The sequence below is a fragment of the Grammomys surdaster genome, unplaced genomic scaffold, assembly GCF_004785775.1.
Source record: "Grammomys surdaster isolate TR1022 unplaced genomic scaffold, NIH_TR_1.0 62, whole genome shotgun sequence".
Lineage (NCBI taxonomy): Eukaryota > Metazoa > Chordata > Mammalia > Rodentia > Muridae > Grammomys > Grammomys surdaster.
Window position 1 is genome coordinate 14433632 of NW_021604564.1, and position 16456 is coordinate 14450087.

The 16456-nt window shown below is 43.2% G+C and overlaps 1 protein-coding gene and 1 pseudogene across 1 annotated transcript in view; both read left to right on the forward strand.

Annotated features, from left to right (window-relative positions):
* The first annotated feature begins 4960 nt into the window (after window positions 1-4960).
* The window catches only part of Lrrc31 (leucine rich repeat containing 31), a 30569-nt gene continuing 19073 nt past the window's right edge, over window positions 4961-16456 (forward strand). The window contains exons 1-3 of the mRNA XM_028762151.1: window positions 4961-5107; window positions 6021-6084; window positions 16040-16183. Of these exons, the coding sequence (XP_028617984.1) occupies window positions 4961-5107; window positions 6021-6084; window positions 16040-16183 (355 nt within the window). The remainder of the gene's footprint in view (window positions 5108-6020; window positions 6085-16039; window positions 16184-16456) is intronic.
* Window positions 8688-13117, forward strand: LOC114611614 (annotated as a pseudogene).

Genomic DNA, 16456 nt, shown 5'->3' on the forward strand with positions numbered 1-16456 from the left:
AAGCCTTTCACTAATCTTATTAGACACAAAGTGTTGGGGGGGGGCACCAGCATATTTGGAGAGCTTTGTTGTTGCCCCTTTCCTTGAGCCAGACACTAGGGTTAGAGATGTTGCTGCTCAATTGGATGAATTAAATGCAATGGGCTTAACTGGGCCCTGAGGTAGCAGGGGCCATGTAGCAGTCAAAGGCAAGGTGATCATAGTTATCATAATGGGCAGCATAGACAAAGCAATGTCCACAACGCCTAACCTTTACATAGTGATCAGCCCAGGCAAAGTGGTTTTTATAGTTGCATGACGTCTATGGACCATTGGTACTGGTCAACCAAACATGATGTTTATAGACATAAAATAGACAAGAAGCCTGCTGCATTTTGTTAGATTTGTATAAGTGGAGAAATTCTTAAACAAATGAAAGAAAGGCTACATTGGATTGTGGCAAAAGGAAATCTTGGCTCATCAAACAACTTACAGACTTGAACCAGTCTGCAGACCCAGAAACTCTTAGATGAAGGGGCAACCATATATCCCTGAGGAAGGACCTTGATCTAATACCTAAAAGTTTTACTCTTAGCCTTTCCTCAGTCCTTCCCCAGAGGAATTCACAGCCTTTTGCATGGGTAACTGTACACTTGGGGAAAGGAAACAATCAGCTTTCTGGAGTCTGTTAGATATTGATTTTGAATTGACGCTGATTCCAGGAGACCCTAAGAAACATTGTGGACTTCAGTTAAAGTAGTGGCTTATGGAGATCAGCTGATTAATGGGTTTTTGGCTGATGTCTGACTCACAGTAAACATCCAGTGGGTCCTTGAACTCATCTTGTGGTTTTTTCCTCAGTCCTGGATTTTATAATTGGTATAGATATACTTTGAAGTTGACAGAATTTTTTCTCACATTGGTTTCCTGACTTGTGGAGTGAAGGCTATTATGGCTGGAAAGGCTAAGTAGAAGCCTTTAGAGTTGCTTTTGCCAGGGAAAAGCAGCAAATCAAAAACAGTATCACATCCCTGGAATAATTGTAGAAATTAGTACCATCATCAAGGTCTTGAAAGACACATCTCCCATTAACTCTCTTATCTGACCAGAGCTGAAGACAAAAGGATCATGGAGAGTGACAGTTAACTATCAAAAACTCAATCCAGTATTAGCTCAAACTGCAGCTGCTGTACCAGACGTGGTGTCCTTCCTTACTTGAGCAGATTAACACATCTCCTGGTATATGGTATGCAGCAATTGATCTAGCAAATGTCTTTTTCACAATACCTGTCCATAAAGATCACTAGAAGCAGTTTGCTTTCAGTTGGCAAGGCCTGCGGTATATATTTAGTTTTACTTCAAAAATATTGTCTCCAGCTCTGTGTCATAACTTAGTTAAAGGATCTCGATCATCTTTCTTCCACAAAATATCACATGGGTGCACTATATTGATAACGTCATGCTGATTGGACCAGCTAAGCAGGAGACAACTATCACTTTGGATTTGTTGGTAACGTATATATGCATCAAAGGATGGGAAATAAATCCAATCAAACTTCAAAGGCTGTCTATCTCAGTAAAATTCTTAGAAGTCCATTGGTGTGGGGCATGCAGAGGTATTCCTTCTAAGGTAGAGGATAAGTTATTGTACCTGGTCCCTCCCAACCATGAAAGAAGTACAACATTTAGTAGGTCTATTTGGATTCTAGAGACAACACATTCCTCACTTGGGTACGCTACTCAGGCCCATTTACCAAGTGACTCAGAAAGCTGCTAGCTTTGTTGGGGCCTGGAGCAGAAGGCTGTTAGGTCCAGGATGCTGTGCAGGCTGCTCCATCACTTGGACCATGACCCAGCAGATTCAGTGACACTTGAAGTGACAATGGCAATAGATATGCTGTGTGGAGCCTTTGGCAGGTACCTATAGGTGAACCACAAAAGAGACCTGTGGGATTTTGGAGCAAGGCTGTACTGCTACCATTTGCAGACAATTATTTTCTCTTTGCGAGATAGCTCTTGGTCAGCTATTGGGTCTTAGTGGAAACTGAATGTTTGACAATGGGCTACCAAGTTTCCATGTGACCAGAACTGTCCATCATGATCTGGGTGTTATCAGACCCTCCAAGTAGGGTGTGCACAACAGCAATCTATTATCTACCGGGGAAATGGTATATACGTGATTGGGCTGAAGCAGGCCCTGAAGGCACAAGCAAATCAAATGAAGTTGCTCAGGTATCTGTTTTCTACTCCTGGTACAATGCTGTCCACTGCCAAGCATGCACCTATACGCTCATGGGATGTTCTCTATGATGGGCTTACTGAGGAAGAGAATACTAGGACCTGGTTTACTGATGGTTCTCCATGTAGGGCACCATCTCGAAGTAGACATCTGGGCATTACAACCCCTTTCTGGGACAACCCTGGGAAAGAGAGGGAAATCTTCACAGTGGGCAGAACTTTGGGCAGTACATTTTGTTTGGAGAAGGAATGGCGATATGTGTAATTATTCACTGATTCATGGGCTAGTTCTTCCTCCCTTAGAAGCCATTAGTTGCCTGAAGCATGAAGAGCGAAAGCTTTGAATGTTGGTCTTATTTATTTCCCCTCCCTGGCTACCATTGCTTAGATTTTTGGCATCCTATCTAAGAAGTAAAAATTTCAGAGCTGCAAAGACTTGATCTAGTATCTCCTTCTGAGAGTTTTTACTCTTCTGCTTAAGACTGATACATTTTAAGTTAGGTTGTTGCTGATGTGAGGTAGGCGTCTCTCCTCAGTAGACCATAAATGTGAAAGTTTATTCATGCACACTCAGTTCCATTCCTGGTAATGATCCTTAGTCCTGGGAATGGTCTACTGTAGGAGATTGGTTCTAATGCTTTGATTCAATCAGGAATCTTTATGTCCAAATGCTAAAGGTCCTTATCCCCAAGTTGGTTTTTGATCTATCAATAAAGATGCCAGGGGACAATGGTTGGGCAAAGAGAGATGAGGTGGGACCTTTAGAGTTGTGCTGGCTAGGACATAGTGGGGAAGAGACAGATCAGAATTAGAGCTGTAGGAAGAGAGCCAACGAACCATGTGAGAATTCAGGTAAGTGGCCACTGGCGGCTTCCCCGGTTGGGCCTGGGGTAACAGGGGAAGGTTTAGAAGTGCCCAGCCTTTGAGGTAGCCAAGGCATTTTAAAATTAACTGCAGTGTGTGTGTATCTTCCACTCGTGAATCCAAAGAGTTCCTTGGCAGATGGCAGGAGCATAAACCCAAGAAGCTAAAAACTCCCACTATAGTCTACTATTGTCTAGAATAAATATTAGCTGCTGCTGGAAAACCTGATGACAACTGGATTCCTTTCCCTTAGCAATAGTTTGGCCTTCTAGCCCCACCCCTCTTTCTCTCGTCACTAGTTTTTACTAAACATGTGTTAGTGTTACCAGTTATGGGTGTATTTTCTTAGTTAAGCTAACTCAGTGTGTGAGTTATAAGGGTTTCATTAATCTTTTCATGAGCTAAAGGTCTCAGTGTTTGCTTTTGGTTTCTATTTTTGGTTTGCATTTTCTATAATCCTGTTATAGAAAAGGCTAGTTTCTCTCTGCCTTCCACTTGTAGATTTTACTTTCTCACTAGCTCTTTTTCTATTTTCATAACAGTCTTTAAATGTACAAAAATTTGTTGATATTCTTTTTCCAACAGGTAGACTCCCCTCACCATGGTGGTATATTGGACTCATGGATTCATTTTTTAAAAAGTATTTACTTAAAAAAATGTTTGTAATATGTGCATGTGTGTTTGTGTGCAAGTCTCTGCAGATGCCAGAAGCCTTGTAGAGCTGGAATTACAGGTGATTGTGAGCTGTCAATGTGAGTTGGCCCTGTGTCTATAGTGACATACTACAGACATATTATAGACACAGGGTTCTTTGCACCCCTCAAATTCATACATATTGAAGTTCTACCTCCAATGCTACTATTGTATTAGAGGTATAGTATTTTGAGGTAATCAATTGAGGTCTTGAGACAATAAAGATATGATCTTAATCTCATAGGACTTATAGAAATAGGGGAGAGGCAGAGGTTTCTGTATGGATGTAAGAACATGGTAGGAAGCCAACCAGCTGCACAGTAAAGTAAGAGACGCAGGTACCAACAGGGCAATACCTTGACTAGCTCTGTATCTTCCTCATCTATGAAAATTGTCGCTTTTTTGTTTATTTTCTTAATACAAGAATTCTGATTAAAACATACAAATCTAAAAGATTCAAAGCTAGGACCCACATGTAAGAGAGAATGTGGTATTTGTTTTATGGGTCTGTATTATCTCATTCAGAATGGTTATTTCCAACTCCATTCATTTGCCTGCATTTTTCCTCACAGTTAAATAACCCCATTGTATAAAATGAAACATCAGGAAAACAAGCGACCATTTAAAAAGTGAGATAAGAAGTTCAATAGCAAGATCTCAAAAGAATGATTACAAATGACTAAGTGATAGTTCTTAAAATGTTCAGCATCATTAGCTATTGGAAAAAAATGCAGATTAAAACTACTTTGAGATTTCATTTTACCCGAGTCAGAAAACAAATGACACAAATGCTGGCGTGGATGCGTGGGTGTGTGGGTGCATGGGTGGATGTGTGGGTGGGTGGATGTGTGGATGTGTGGGTGCGTGGTACATGGATGCATGGAAAAGGGAAATACCATTTGCTGTTGGTGTGAATGCAAATGAGTACAGCCAGTGTGGGAATCATTGTGGAGAGTCCTCACGAAGCTAGAAATGGAACTACCGTGTGACCCAGCTTTACCACTCCTCAGCATATAGCCAAGAGAGTCCATTCCTATCATAGAAATGCTTCCTCATCCGTGCTCACCGCTGTACTATTCATGATAGCCAGAAACAGCTAACATGTCTGTTAACTCATGCATGGATAAAGAAAACATAACATCATGTGTGTAGTGACCATTTTTGGTGTATGGCTCAGTGGTCCCGGATGGACCCATCCCGCTGTGCCACAGATGGCCAGAACTGTCTTGCCTCACACTGCAGCCTGAGCTTCCACATCCACTTCCGTTTCTTCACCACAATCGCTACTTGGCTCCTGGTAAGCAGCCCTTCCTGTTTGCATGAATCTGATGAGGTAAGCTGTCTCATAACGCATCTGCTTTACTGTAACGGGCTCACGTCGTGGCAGAATGTTCTCAAGGTTCTCTCATCCTGTGCTTACATGCGGCAAGGCTTCCTTTCTTCTTGACAGACTATGTCTTGCTGGGGTGGGGATGGGGGTTGGAGGGGAAGATCCATCTCTCTTTGATAAGCAACAATGAAAACACAATTCTCATTGAAATACTGGATCAAAAACAAGCCCTTAGAAGCGCTCATCAAAAAAAAAAATTCTAAAATATGTTCAGTCCAAATGTAATGACAGCAAAGAGAATTACTTCTCACCTATCCCAAAGGAATAAAGGACAGCTTATACAAGAGAAATAGATTAAATATTAATTCTTCTTCAGATATCATGGAAAATAACCTTAACTACTAACAACATCTTAAACACTGAAAGTTGGTGCTGAGTCAGTATCACGAAGCTGTAAGGGAGAGCACAGCCTAATTTAGGTTTTGCAGACACATGTTTGAAGAAAAATAAATAAAACGTTTTCTCTGTGTGAGTGTAGTAACTTCCTGCTCAAAAGACTGTGTGCTAAGAAGCAGGCAGATGTTTGTTCCTAGCTCTTCACGTACCTCCTTCCTCTATTCCCAGCTATTGACTAGCTTAACTCTTTTTTCCTTTGGTTTCCTCTTCAGCTCCTTGGCCTTCCCTAGCTCTCTGCTCTCAGGTGTGCTTGCACTGAGCAGACTGCCTGGCAAGGCCCTTTAACTGGGTGGGGCTGATCAATTGCCTGTGCCGGGGACGGGGACATCATCTGACAGGGCTCGTTAATGGGTGGGGTACACTCAAGTACACCACCTGACAATTTCTCCTGAAGACCTGGGGAGTTGGTGTCAGTGTACTTAGGAAGTGGAAAAAATCCTGAAACCATTTTCTGAGCCAGCTCTCTAGAAAATGGCCCTGCATAGAGCTTCCAAAGGTGAAACTCGGTAGAGACAAGCCTGGAGGTAAGCCTTGGGTTGGGACTGGAAAACCACCAAAGGAAGATTGTAGTCAGGGAGATGGTATTGAGGGTGCAGGCTGTGGATGGATTTAGGAATCAGTCTCTGTAAAAGTTCTTCCTGACTCTTTCTTACCCAACTCAGGAGACTCTGGTGAACTCTGGGGTTGTAGGGCTGTGGTCAGGGGCAACTGCCCGGTTCCATTGATGTTTCTGGGTATATCAGGGCAAAGGGATGCTCTAACCTAAAAAGTAAAAAGCAGGCTAAGCCAGGTGTGGTGATGCACACCTTTAATTCGAGCACTCAGGAGACAGGCAGGGGGCACCTTTAATGCCAGCACTCAGGAGACAGGCAGGGGGAGCTTTCTTTTTTTTTTTTTTTCTTTTTTTTTTTATTGGATGATTTATTTACATTTCCTATGTTGTCCCCTTACCCCATCCCCCACCACCCCCTCGGAACCCCCAATCCCCTCGCCCCTCCCAGGGGGAGCTTTCTGAGTTTGAGGCCAGCCAGGGCTACACAGTGAGATTCTTCCAAGAAAAAGAAAAAAAGAAAAGAAAAAGAAAAAAATAAAAGAAAGAGGGAGGGACTGAGGAAGGGAGACAGACCAGGATGGTGCCCTACCTTCCTTCCTCCAGATAGGCTCTGTAAGAGTAGTTTAAGAGCAACAGTTGCCCGGCAGTGGTGGTGCACGCCTTTAATCCCAGCACTTGGGAGGCAGAGGCAGGCGGATTTCTGAGTTTGAGGCCAGCCTAATCTACAGCGTGAGTTCCAGGACAGCCAGGGCTACACAGAGAAACCCTGTCTCGAAAAACAAAAACAAACAAACAAAAAAAGCGGCAGTGTTTCTCAACCTTTGGGTCAAGACCCCTTTGGGTGATCAAATGACCTTTTCTAGGGTGTCACCTCAGACCATTGGCAAACCTAATGTTTACATTACCGTTCATAACAGTAGCAACATTCAGTTGTGTAGTGGCAATAAAAATAATGTTACGGTTGTGGGTCACCACAACGCGAGGAATTGTGTTAAAGGTCACAGCATTACTAAGGCTGAGAAACCGTTGGTTTAGAGCATTCCCTATGTAAATTGCTTCTTGGGCCACTCTACGTCATAATATCACAGAGAAGCTAGTTTACAAGAAGAGAAACACAGTGTGCTTTCAAAGGACTCCTGATTAGCAGTGGTGGGATGGGGTGCACACCTTTAATCCCAGCACTGGGAGGCAGCAACATAAAGTAAGATATCTACAGCCACACAGTTATTCTTCTATGTTTTTTTTTATAACTGTGACACAGACATCTGAACACATTTTTGAAGAAACAAACAAATACAAGCTTACTTAATATATTTTGGAATGCCATTTTATTCTTTTTGGGTTCATGTCTCAACTTCATAACCACCCAGTATGGTTCTCTCTCCTTTCCTCAGCTTCCTGATCTGTGTGGTTAACTCCCAGCCACTAGTGCTCACTGTGCAAAACCTGTCTCTAAGGAAGGCTTAATTCTCCTGGGGTTCCTTTCCTCCCGTGTCTCCTCTACCTGGTAGCCTGGTCCCATGTCATCTCTGAGGCGAAGGATTCAATGTCACGGAAGAGAAGAACTGTGTCTCACTCATCACCGAACCTCTTTAGACTCCAACAGTAATTGTCTAATGGTTCTTTTCTTTTATGTTTAAGAAATGAATCAATTACTACCGGCATGTTTTTAAAGACGGGGTGTCTTGGGGACAAGAACAGAGAAAGCCTGAAAATGACAAAGGGGACACAGAGAGGAGGCCAGGTCAGCTCTGGGGACAGCTCTGTAAATGGCCAGCCCTATTCAGATATATGGGGAAATCCTTTTGCACCAATAACTTTTACAAGGGAACTGTAATCAGATTGGACATTTAAAATGTATTGACACACTTGACTCCCGAGCCAAAGTGTTTAATGATCTATGTGCCATGCAGTAAAGTGGGGCAGACTGGCACACTCAAGTCTGCTTTGGGTTTGTATCTGATACCCATCTACTGGCTCCCGGATGCTGGGTCATATACGATTCCCATTTTATATTAATTATTAACAACAATGAAAACAGAAAGGTTGAGAGTAGGAAAATATGCCTTACAGGCTTGATGGTCTGTTCCTTCTCAGGAATCCTTGAAAACAAGAAAGCACCAGGAAGCTGTCCTGTTGATGGAGGCAAGCTCACCAGTTGGAGAAGCTAAACCCCACATTGCATGAGGAGCCAGGACAGACATGTTGAGAGTAGCGGGAGCTAAGGCTAGGTGAGAGAAGGAACTAGGAAACTAGTCAGAGAGGCATCTCACACAGCTGTGATGCTCCACAAATCTGTCCTTTGTTTGGAGGGGTCTCTATCCCCCATTGAAATGCTCCCATGATTCCTTGGGTTTCCTTTCCCATTCCTTCTCTCATTGCCTTTTAGTCATTTAAAATATAAGCTCCTAGAACGGAGATTCTAATAGTGAGCATAAACGTTGCTCTACCCCTCTCCAAAGCTGTGTTGTATGCAACTTCCAAAACACTGTCAGAGCTCACTGAACATGGGGCCGCGCCCAGGGAGTCGCATGGTCTCATTACCAGCACAGCTGGGCCTACAGATAAGCAACCATGTCTGAGGGACCTGTAGTTGTCATTGATCATGACACCACCTAGTCCCATGTAGGTGTCTTCCAGCCTAGCAGGATGGGAATAATTGCCAATAACCGGGGTAATTGATTTACACTAAGTACAATTCCTTTTACTGACACAGACTGAGGATGCTGTGAAAAATAAGGTTTCAGTGAACCCCCACCAATCCAGTTCTTGATGCCGAATGTCTAATCGGATGCAGATTTGATGATGCTGAGGTTGGTGATGCCACTGCTCAGTCTGATATGAAGCAATGGCTCTTCATGGCGGTGAATGACATAGTCAGGCCCAAGGTCCAAGTAGAATACAAAGGGGAGACAAAATGTTTCTACACTGAGGAGGCATTCTTCATGGTTCTGACAAAGACCACAAAGATAAAGGAAACTGCAGAAACCTACCTTGGGAAGCCTGTTACCAATACTATGGTCACTGTGCCAGCTTACTTCCATGACTCTCAGTGAGAGATGACAAAAGATGCCAGAACTATCATTGGCCTCAATGTACTACGAGTGATCCAACTGCTGCTGCTATTGCTTATGGCTTAGATAGGAAGGTTGGGGCTGAAAGGAATGTGCTGATGCTTTATTTGGAGGTGATCCTCACTATTAAGGATGGAACTTTTGAAGTCAAATCTACAGACAGAAATACATACATGAGTAGAGAAAACTTGGACAATCAAAAGGTCGACCGTTTTATTGCTGAGTTTAAACAGAAGCACAAGAAGCACATTAGCGAGATCAGAGAACAGCCCGTCTCTGCACACTGCTCATGCATGGGCTCAGAATATCCTCTCCTCTAACACCCAGGCCAGGATTGACATGGATTCTCTGGAAACTGATTTCTATACCTCCATTACTCATGCTGGATTTGAAGATTAGAATGCTGGCCTGTTGCACGGTACCGAGGACCCTGTAGAAAAGCCTCAAAGATGCCAAACTAGACAAGTCACACATCCACGATACTGCCCTGGTGGGTGTTCTGCAAGACTGCTTCAGTGGGACAGAACCGAATGCAAGTATTAACTTGATGAAACTGTTGCTTACAGTGCAGCTGTCCAGGATGCCATTGCATTTGGAGATGTGTCTGATTCATCTCCAATGTTCAGGATCCTGAATGGTCAGGATGTGCTGCTCTTGGATGTCAGGCCCCTTCCCCTTGGTACTGACTACTCCCTATCAAGCGCCCTCCTGCCATTCTTACCGAGCAGACACAGACCTTCACCACAGACTGACAACCAGCCAGGTGTGCTCATGACTGTGAAAGAGCCATGATCAAGGACAACAACCTGCTTGGAAAATCTGAAGTCATAGGCACAGGTTGTGCACCCTGTGGTGTTCCTCAGAAGAAAGTCATTGTTGACGTTGATGCCAATGGCATCCTCCATGTCTCAGCTGTGGATAAAGGTACACAAAAGGAGGACAAGGTCACCATCACCAATGGGGCTGCTTGGACAGCAGGAATGTTGAGTGTATGGTCCATGAAGCCGAGGAGGACAAAGATCAGCACAGAAAGCAGAGAGATAAGGAATCCCCCCGGAATTCACTGGAGTCTTACACACTCCTCATGAAAGCAACAATCGAGGGTGAGAAATCTCAAGGCAAGAGCAATGACATCAAGCAGAAGATTCTTGACAAGTGTGATGAAATCATCAGTGGATAAGAATCTGCCTGAAGATAAGGAAGAAACTGGACACCAGCAGAAAGACCTGCAGAAAGTCTGCAACCCCAGCATCCCCAAGCTGCACCAGAGTGCTACTGGCATGCCAGGAGGAGTGCCTGGGGGCTTCCCTGGTAAGGAGCTGCTGCTTCTGCTCCTGCCTCTTCAGGCATACCTGGCTGTTGCCAGGTAACTGTGGGGACTAGCATAGTTTCACAGGCAAAGACCCAGAATTAACAGGTTCTGGGACAGCTTTAAAGTTAGGCTGCTACAGTAGATTACTGGACATTCTCAACATTTGACCATGGAGAGTGAACACACGGAGAGCAAAGAGCGTCGCACTTTACAGATATGGCATCGTAAGAGGAAAAGGCAACGTCTGAAATAAGACCATTAAAATTGGCACTATAAAACACTATCAGATTACATATCTTGATTATTTATGTTTTATTATATTTGATTATTTGATTGTGTGTGCATGTGTATGTACGCATGTGTGAGTATGAGTGGGTGTGGGTATCTGCACTTGAACTCATGTGATAAATGGGCTGTCACAGGACAACTGTCAGGTTCCCACCTTCTACTGTGTGGATCCTGAAGACCAAACTCAGATGTCAGATTTGGCAATAATTGTCTTAACCTGGTGAGCTTTTATTGGCCCTATTTGTTTGTTTGGAGGTTTCGTTTAGGTTTTTTATGTTTAATACATTTATTTGTGTGAGAGAGGGAGGGGCTTAGTGTTTGTCATGCACATTTGTGGAGGTCAGAGGACAACTTGGGAGTCAGCTCTCTCCCTCCACCATGAAGGCCTTGGGACTGAATTCAGCTTGTCAGGCTTGGCAGCAAGCACCGTTACCTACTGAGCCATCTCACCAGCCCATTAGACATTTTTTATTTTAAAGATTTGGTCTTACATAGTCCAGGCTGGCCTTCAACTTGTAATGTAGCTGAGGATGGATCTTGAACTCCTGATCTTCCTTTCTCTGCCTCCCCAGTGGAGATTACAGGTATGTTACAGGTATATGTTACAGGTATGTTACAGGTATGTTATAGATACACACTGCCACACTCAGCTTTTGTTTTCTTTGTGTGGGGAAGGGAAGAGAGATAATAAATATGCTTAAATCATTTTACATGTACATACAAACATATAAAAATAGAATCGTATAGAGTTCCTGTGGCCACATACCATTAGCAATTATCAGGTTAAATTATAGTGTTCTGTTGCTGTTTGTGAATGGCCCTTATTCATAGGATTGTTGGCATCAAATGCCACACACAATTGTTTTACCAGCATATAAGTTAAGTACATTTTAAATGTTTTTCTCAAGAGAGAGAAAGTTAATGTGCTGCTTTGAAAAGGAGACTGTCAGAAGTTTGTTCGTGTTAGTTCCCAAGCGTGTTCTGGGCTCCTGGAAAGCCTGTAGGGAGTACCAGCAACAGTGACAGGAGGTCATCGTTGTGACACTGGCCATCGAGCCAGACCCAGTGGAGGTTCAACACTGCTGCTTCTTCACAGAGCTCCTGGTCCCACCTGACTCTCACACCTGACTCCTGAGCATCACTGCCCTCCTGAATCCCCTTGTCACTTGCTGGGCCAGCTACCTGACTTGCTCACTCCTCCTGTGTTTGCTTTCTTGCCAGCCTTCCCTCACTCTATTTACACAGGATGCTTGCATCACCTGTCTGCTTAAAATCCTTCCTTAAGTTTCTCTTGCCTTGGAGAGAAAGTCTGTACTCCCAGACATAGACTTCCCAAAGACCACATAGCTAACTCTTCAGGATTTCTGCCCTTCCCTGACTCTCAACTTCCTACCTTCCTCCTATACTCCCAACTGCTTAATTTACTTGAAATTTCCTGATTTGTCCTGTCCTCCAAAAGCAGTATGTGCCCAGAAACACTGTTCCTCATGACATTTCCCTTTACTCACTTTCATGACATCCACCACTTGGTGGACCCCACTTACATTTTAAAACAACCCCTCTGGGCCTGCAAGATGGCTCAGCAGGCATAGGTCCTTGATGTCAAACATCATGACCTGAGTTTGATCCCCAAAGTCCACATGGCAGCAGGACAGAGAACCAGCTCCCACAAGTTGTCCTTTGATTTCTATATATGCTGTGGCTGGCACAGAGTCCCCCTCTCCCAAATAAATAAATAAATAAATAAATAAATAAATAAATAAATAAACGCAAAACAAAACAAAAGCCTACTACCTTTTTGAGTGCCTCCCAGCATGCCTGTGTCACTGTCTCTGGGCTTCTTGTTGTTAACAGGTACTTTCTGCCTGTGAACTGCTTTCTTTTTTTGTTCATCTCTGTGGTGGTTTGAATATGCTTGACCCATGGAAAGTGGCACCATCAGGAGGTGTCACCTTGTTGGAGGAAGTGTGTCACTGGGTAGGTGGACCTTGAGGTCTCCTAGTACTCAAGCTCTGTCTAGTGTGGAAGGGAGCCTCCTCCTGGCTGCCTTCTGATAAAGATGTAGAACTCTCAGCTCTTCCCCTGGCATTAAGTCTGCCTGCATGCTGCCATGCTTCCCACTGTGATGATAATGGACTGAACCTCTGAAACTGCAAGTCAGCCCAATGTTGTTCTTTTTAGGGGCTGCCTTGGTCATGGTGTCTCTTTGCAACAACAAAGCCCTGACTAAGACAGTCTCCTTCATGCAGCAGGTCTTTGAGCTCAGGAGCTCGTTCTCCTGCTTCCCTGAACTGCATCTCCTGTTGCCCACAAATACCAGTGCTCCATGAAAGCCTCAGGGCTCCTGTTTGTGAGCAACAGAAGAAAACAACGAAGAGATTTAATGTAGAAGGGAACATCAGGGGAAGGCACTGCAGAGTGCCCAAACTCACCCTGAGAACGTCCAGGTTTATTCAGAGCATAGACAACAAGAAAAGGGTCTCCAATGACCTGCCACTGAACACAGGCCCCTCTGTTTTACACACTAGTATGACATAAGAGGTACTTTTTAGCAAGGAAAGGTCAATAGACTAAACAAAGTAGAAACGCACACTGTGCTGAGATGGCAAAGGCCACTCGTAAAGATGCACTCATTTGACATTTTGATAAATATTTATCATGCTGAGTTATTTGGCAATTAAGGAACTGTGAAGGCAATATACATTATCTTTCTACTGAACAAGTATTTTACAAATGTCTCTCAGGTACCCTGTCCCTTTATTTTGTTCCAGAGAAACAAGTCAGGCATGATCAAGGCTCGAGGGAAGTGAGGTGAGCTGTATCTATCTGACTGACTTGGGATTTGAACCAGGTTTTCCAACAGTGCTGTCTCAGGGGTCTCTGGTACCCATGTGTTTGCTGGACTGAGAATAAATTTATAAATCTGTCAGTTCAGAGGTCATTGTTGGTGATTTTTAAGAAACTATTTGGATAGGTGAATGTGTCAGCCAAAGGGAAAGGGCAAACTGGTGTTTGCGGATTAGAGGTTAGGCTGATAAAGCAAAGTAATTCTTCCAGATATTTGACAATAAAGGGAAAGATTGCCAGAACAGTACTTTGAGGGGAAAGACAAATAGACAGAAAGACGGACAGAAAGAAACAGAATTACAAGAAAGATAGACAGACAGAAAAAGAGATGGATAGAAAGAATGAAAGACAAGAAAGACAGACAGACATAAAGAAGAAAGAAAGAAAGATAGGCAGAAAGAAAAAGACAGAAAGTCAGACAACTTTGGTAAGGCTGGAATTTATAAGCATGATTATAAGTTGGACCTCAAATGAAACAAAACAAACTCATACAAATAAGATAATAAATATAAGTAAATATAAAAAAAATAGAGAAAGCAACCAACTCTAATGTGGAGAAATATTTTAAGGCACAGGAGTTGCACACACAAATACACAAACCACACAGTGGACACTGGAGGAAACTGTTCTGGTTCAAATGCTGGCTCTGCTTCTTGCTGCTAAGTGTTAGCCCTCTAGTCCCCAAGGCTCTGAAACAATTTAATTGTGATTTCTAGGATTAGGTTTGAGAAAGATGGTCTGTATTTGCAGGACCGTAGATGCAGAGGTCCCTTGTTCCCTGCCCCACACAAAACTGAAATTGTCTGTTGGATTACATGCAATCATGAGGCATACTAAAAACAATTCCTTGTTTATCTAAAATCTGAGCTGGCTGGGTATGTGTTTTTTCCTACATCTCTCTGCTCTACCAGCCCTCCCCAAAATACCTTGGCTCCAATGAGCCATGAGAAAACTTAACATTCCATACGGAAAGTGTGAAATGATGTGTGGTGCTGCCCCCTACCGGTAGGCTACGGCAACACCATTCACCTTAATAGAAGTGTGTCACCTGTATGGTGGTTTGTTGTTGTTTGGCTTTTTTGTTGTTTTGCTTAACAGAACCTCCGAGCATAGACACATAGCTAAGTGGAGTTTGGTTACCTTGACTCCTTTAATATAAACTTATGGTTACATTAGTTCTCACCAGCAGTAAATATATTCCTCCTTAACTATGTGGCAGTACAACTTATGTGTTTTAAGACATGATGGTCTTGCTATGCAGTCCTGGCTGCTATAGAACTCACTAGAGACCAAAATTGTCTCAAACTCTTGGTAATCCTCCAGGCTCATCCTTCCAAGTGATGGGACTACAGATCTGTGTCACCATACCTGGCTGCTCTTAAGGTTTTTTGTTAGGGTGAATAAACATATCTGTACATTTAGGACTTAAAATTTGCATTGGATTTCAATCTGCTATATCTATTTCGTTAAAATTGTACATTTTCATTTAACAACATCATGTTAAGGTCACCATCAGTACATGCATGTTCTTTTGTTATGACAGAAGTATGTTGGATGTCTTAAGTGCTGGTACATATAAATACTTGAGGAATTGATATGTAATCAGTGCTTAATAAAGTCATTGACCTTTGCTATTATATGTGAGCATGTGTGTATATGTATTATATATGTGCATGTATGTATATATGTACGTATATGTGTGTGCATGTATATATATGTATATGTGTGTGTGCTTGTGTGTATATGTATATATGTGCATACATGTGTATATGTGTATGTGTGTACTAGATATGTTAGCATGCTGTTTTTACAGAGGAACTTGGAGGGGTGATGCATAAATCATCCCAAATAGTGAGGAGGACCCAGCGTCTTTCTGAAGGCAAGCCCTTCAGAAGTAGAGAAAATGCTACAGCTTTCTCTCTCAAGGACTGCTCTCTCTGCATCCCTCCCATGTAGACAGGTGAATGGTCTATGTCTGCGAATTGATCCTCACGTCTTTCCTCACTTCCAGTGGCTGTCTGGAACTCCTTGATAACAAGATCTGTTTCTGATACTCTTCACTGGGTTGGTTTTGGGAGTTACCTCCATTGCACTGGCCAGAGGGACAAATGTTCTTCAACAGCCTATCTGTGAAATGCCAAACTAAGCTGCTCAGTGCACAACTCAGTACTGAGGCTGAGAAGCCCAGGACTGTCTGGGAGAGGAGACACACTGACTGCCTCAGGCTGTAGGATGCAGAGTCTGAACACCTGATAGCAGGAACTATGGTTATCCCAGGCTCTTCTCTCCCACCTTTGGGAGTTTCTTAAGGGAACTCAAGACTGTTACCTGTCTCTTCCCCCACCTTATCATGGGTATTTATATTTTTAACTGTTGTTAAGAGCGAATTCTCTGTTTTTATGTAGCTATACCTCTTGACTTAGAAATGGACCTGAAATCCAATATGGAAGAGAGAGACTGGTTCCTGAAGAAGCTGTGCAGAAGGGCTGCTGGCACTGGTCTAGACTTGAACAGTAATGGATTAACAACAGTGGGTGTGAAGGAAACCGGTCTGTATGTCATTAACTTTGTATAGAGAATGTAAGGCCTTTAGATGGAAAGGTATCGTCAAAACCTACACAGTAACCTATACTAGGACCTTGAGGTCCTAGACACTCTCAGAAAGTGGCAGTGCCACTACTTATTTTAAAAGCAAGCAAACACTGTTAATTAAAGTCCTGGTCTCTTAGTCTCTCAGTCAAGAGAGAATGTTCAAGCTTTCTCCAAACCTTGGTTCCCACCCAGGCTCTGTACACACCTGTACTGCCACACTCGGGAGGCGA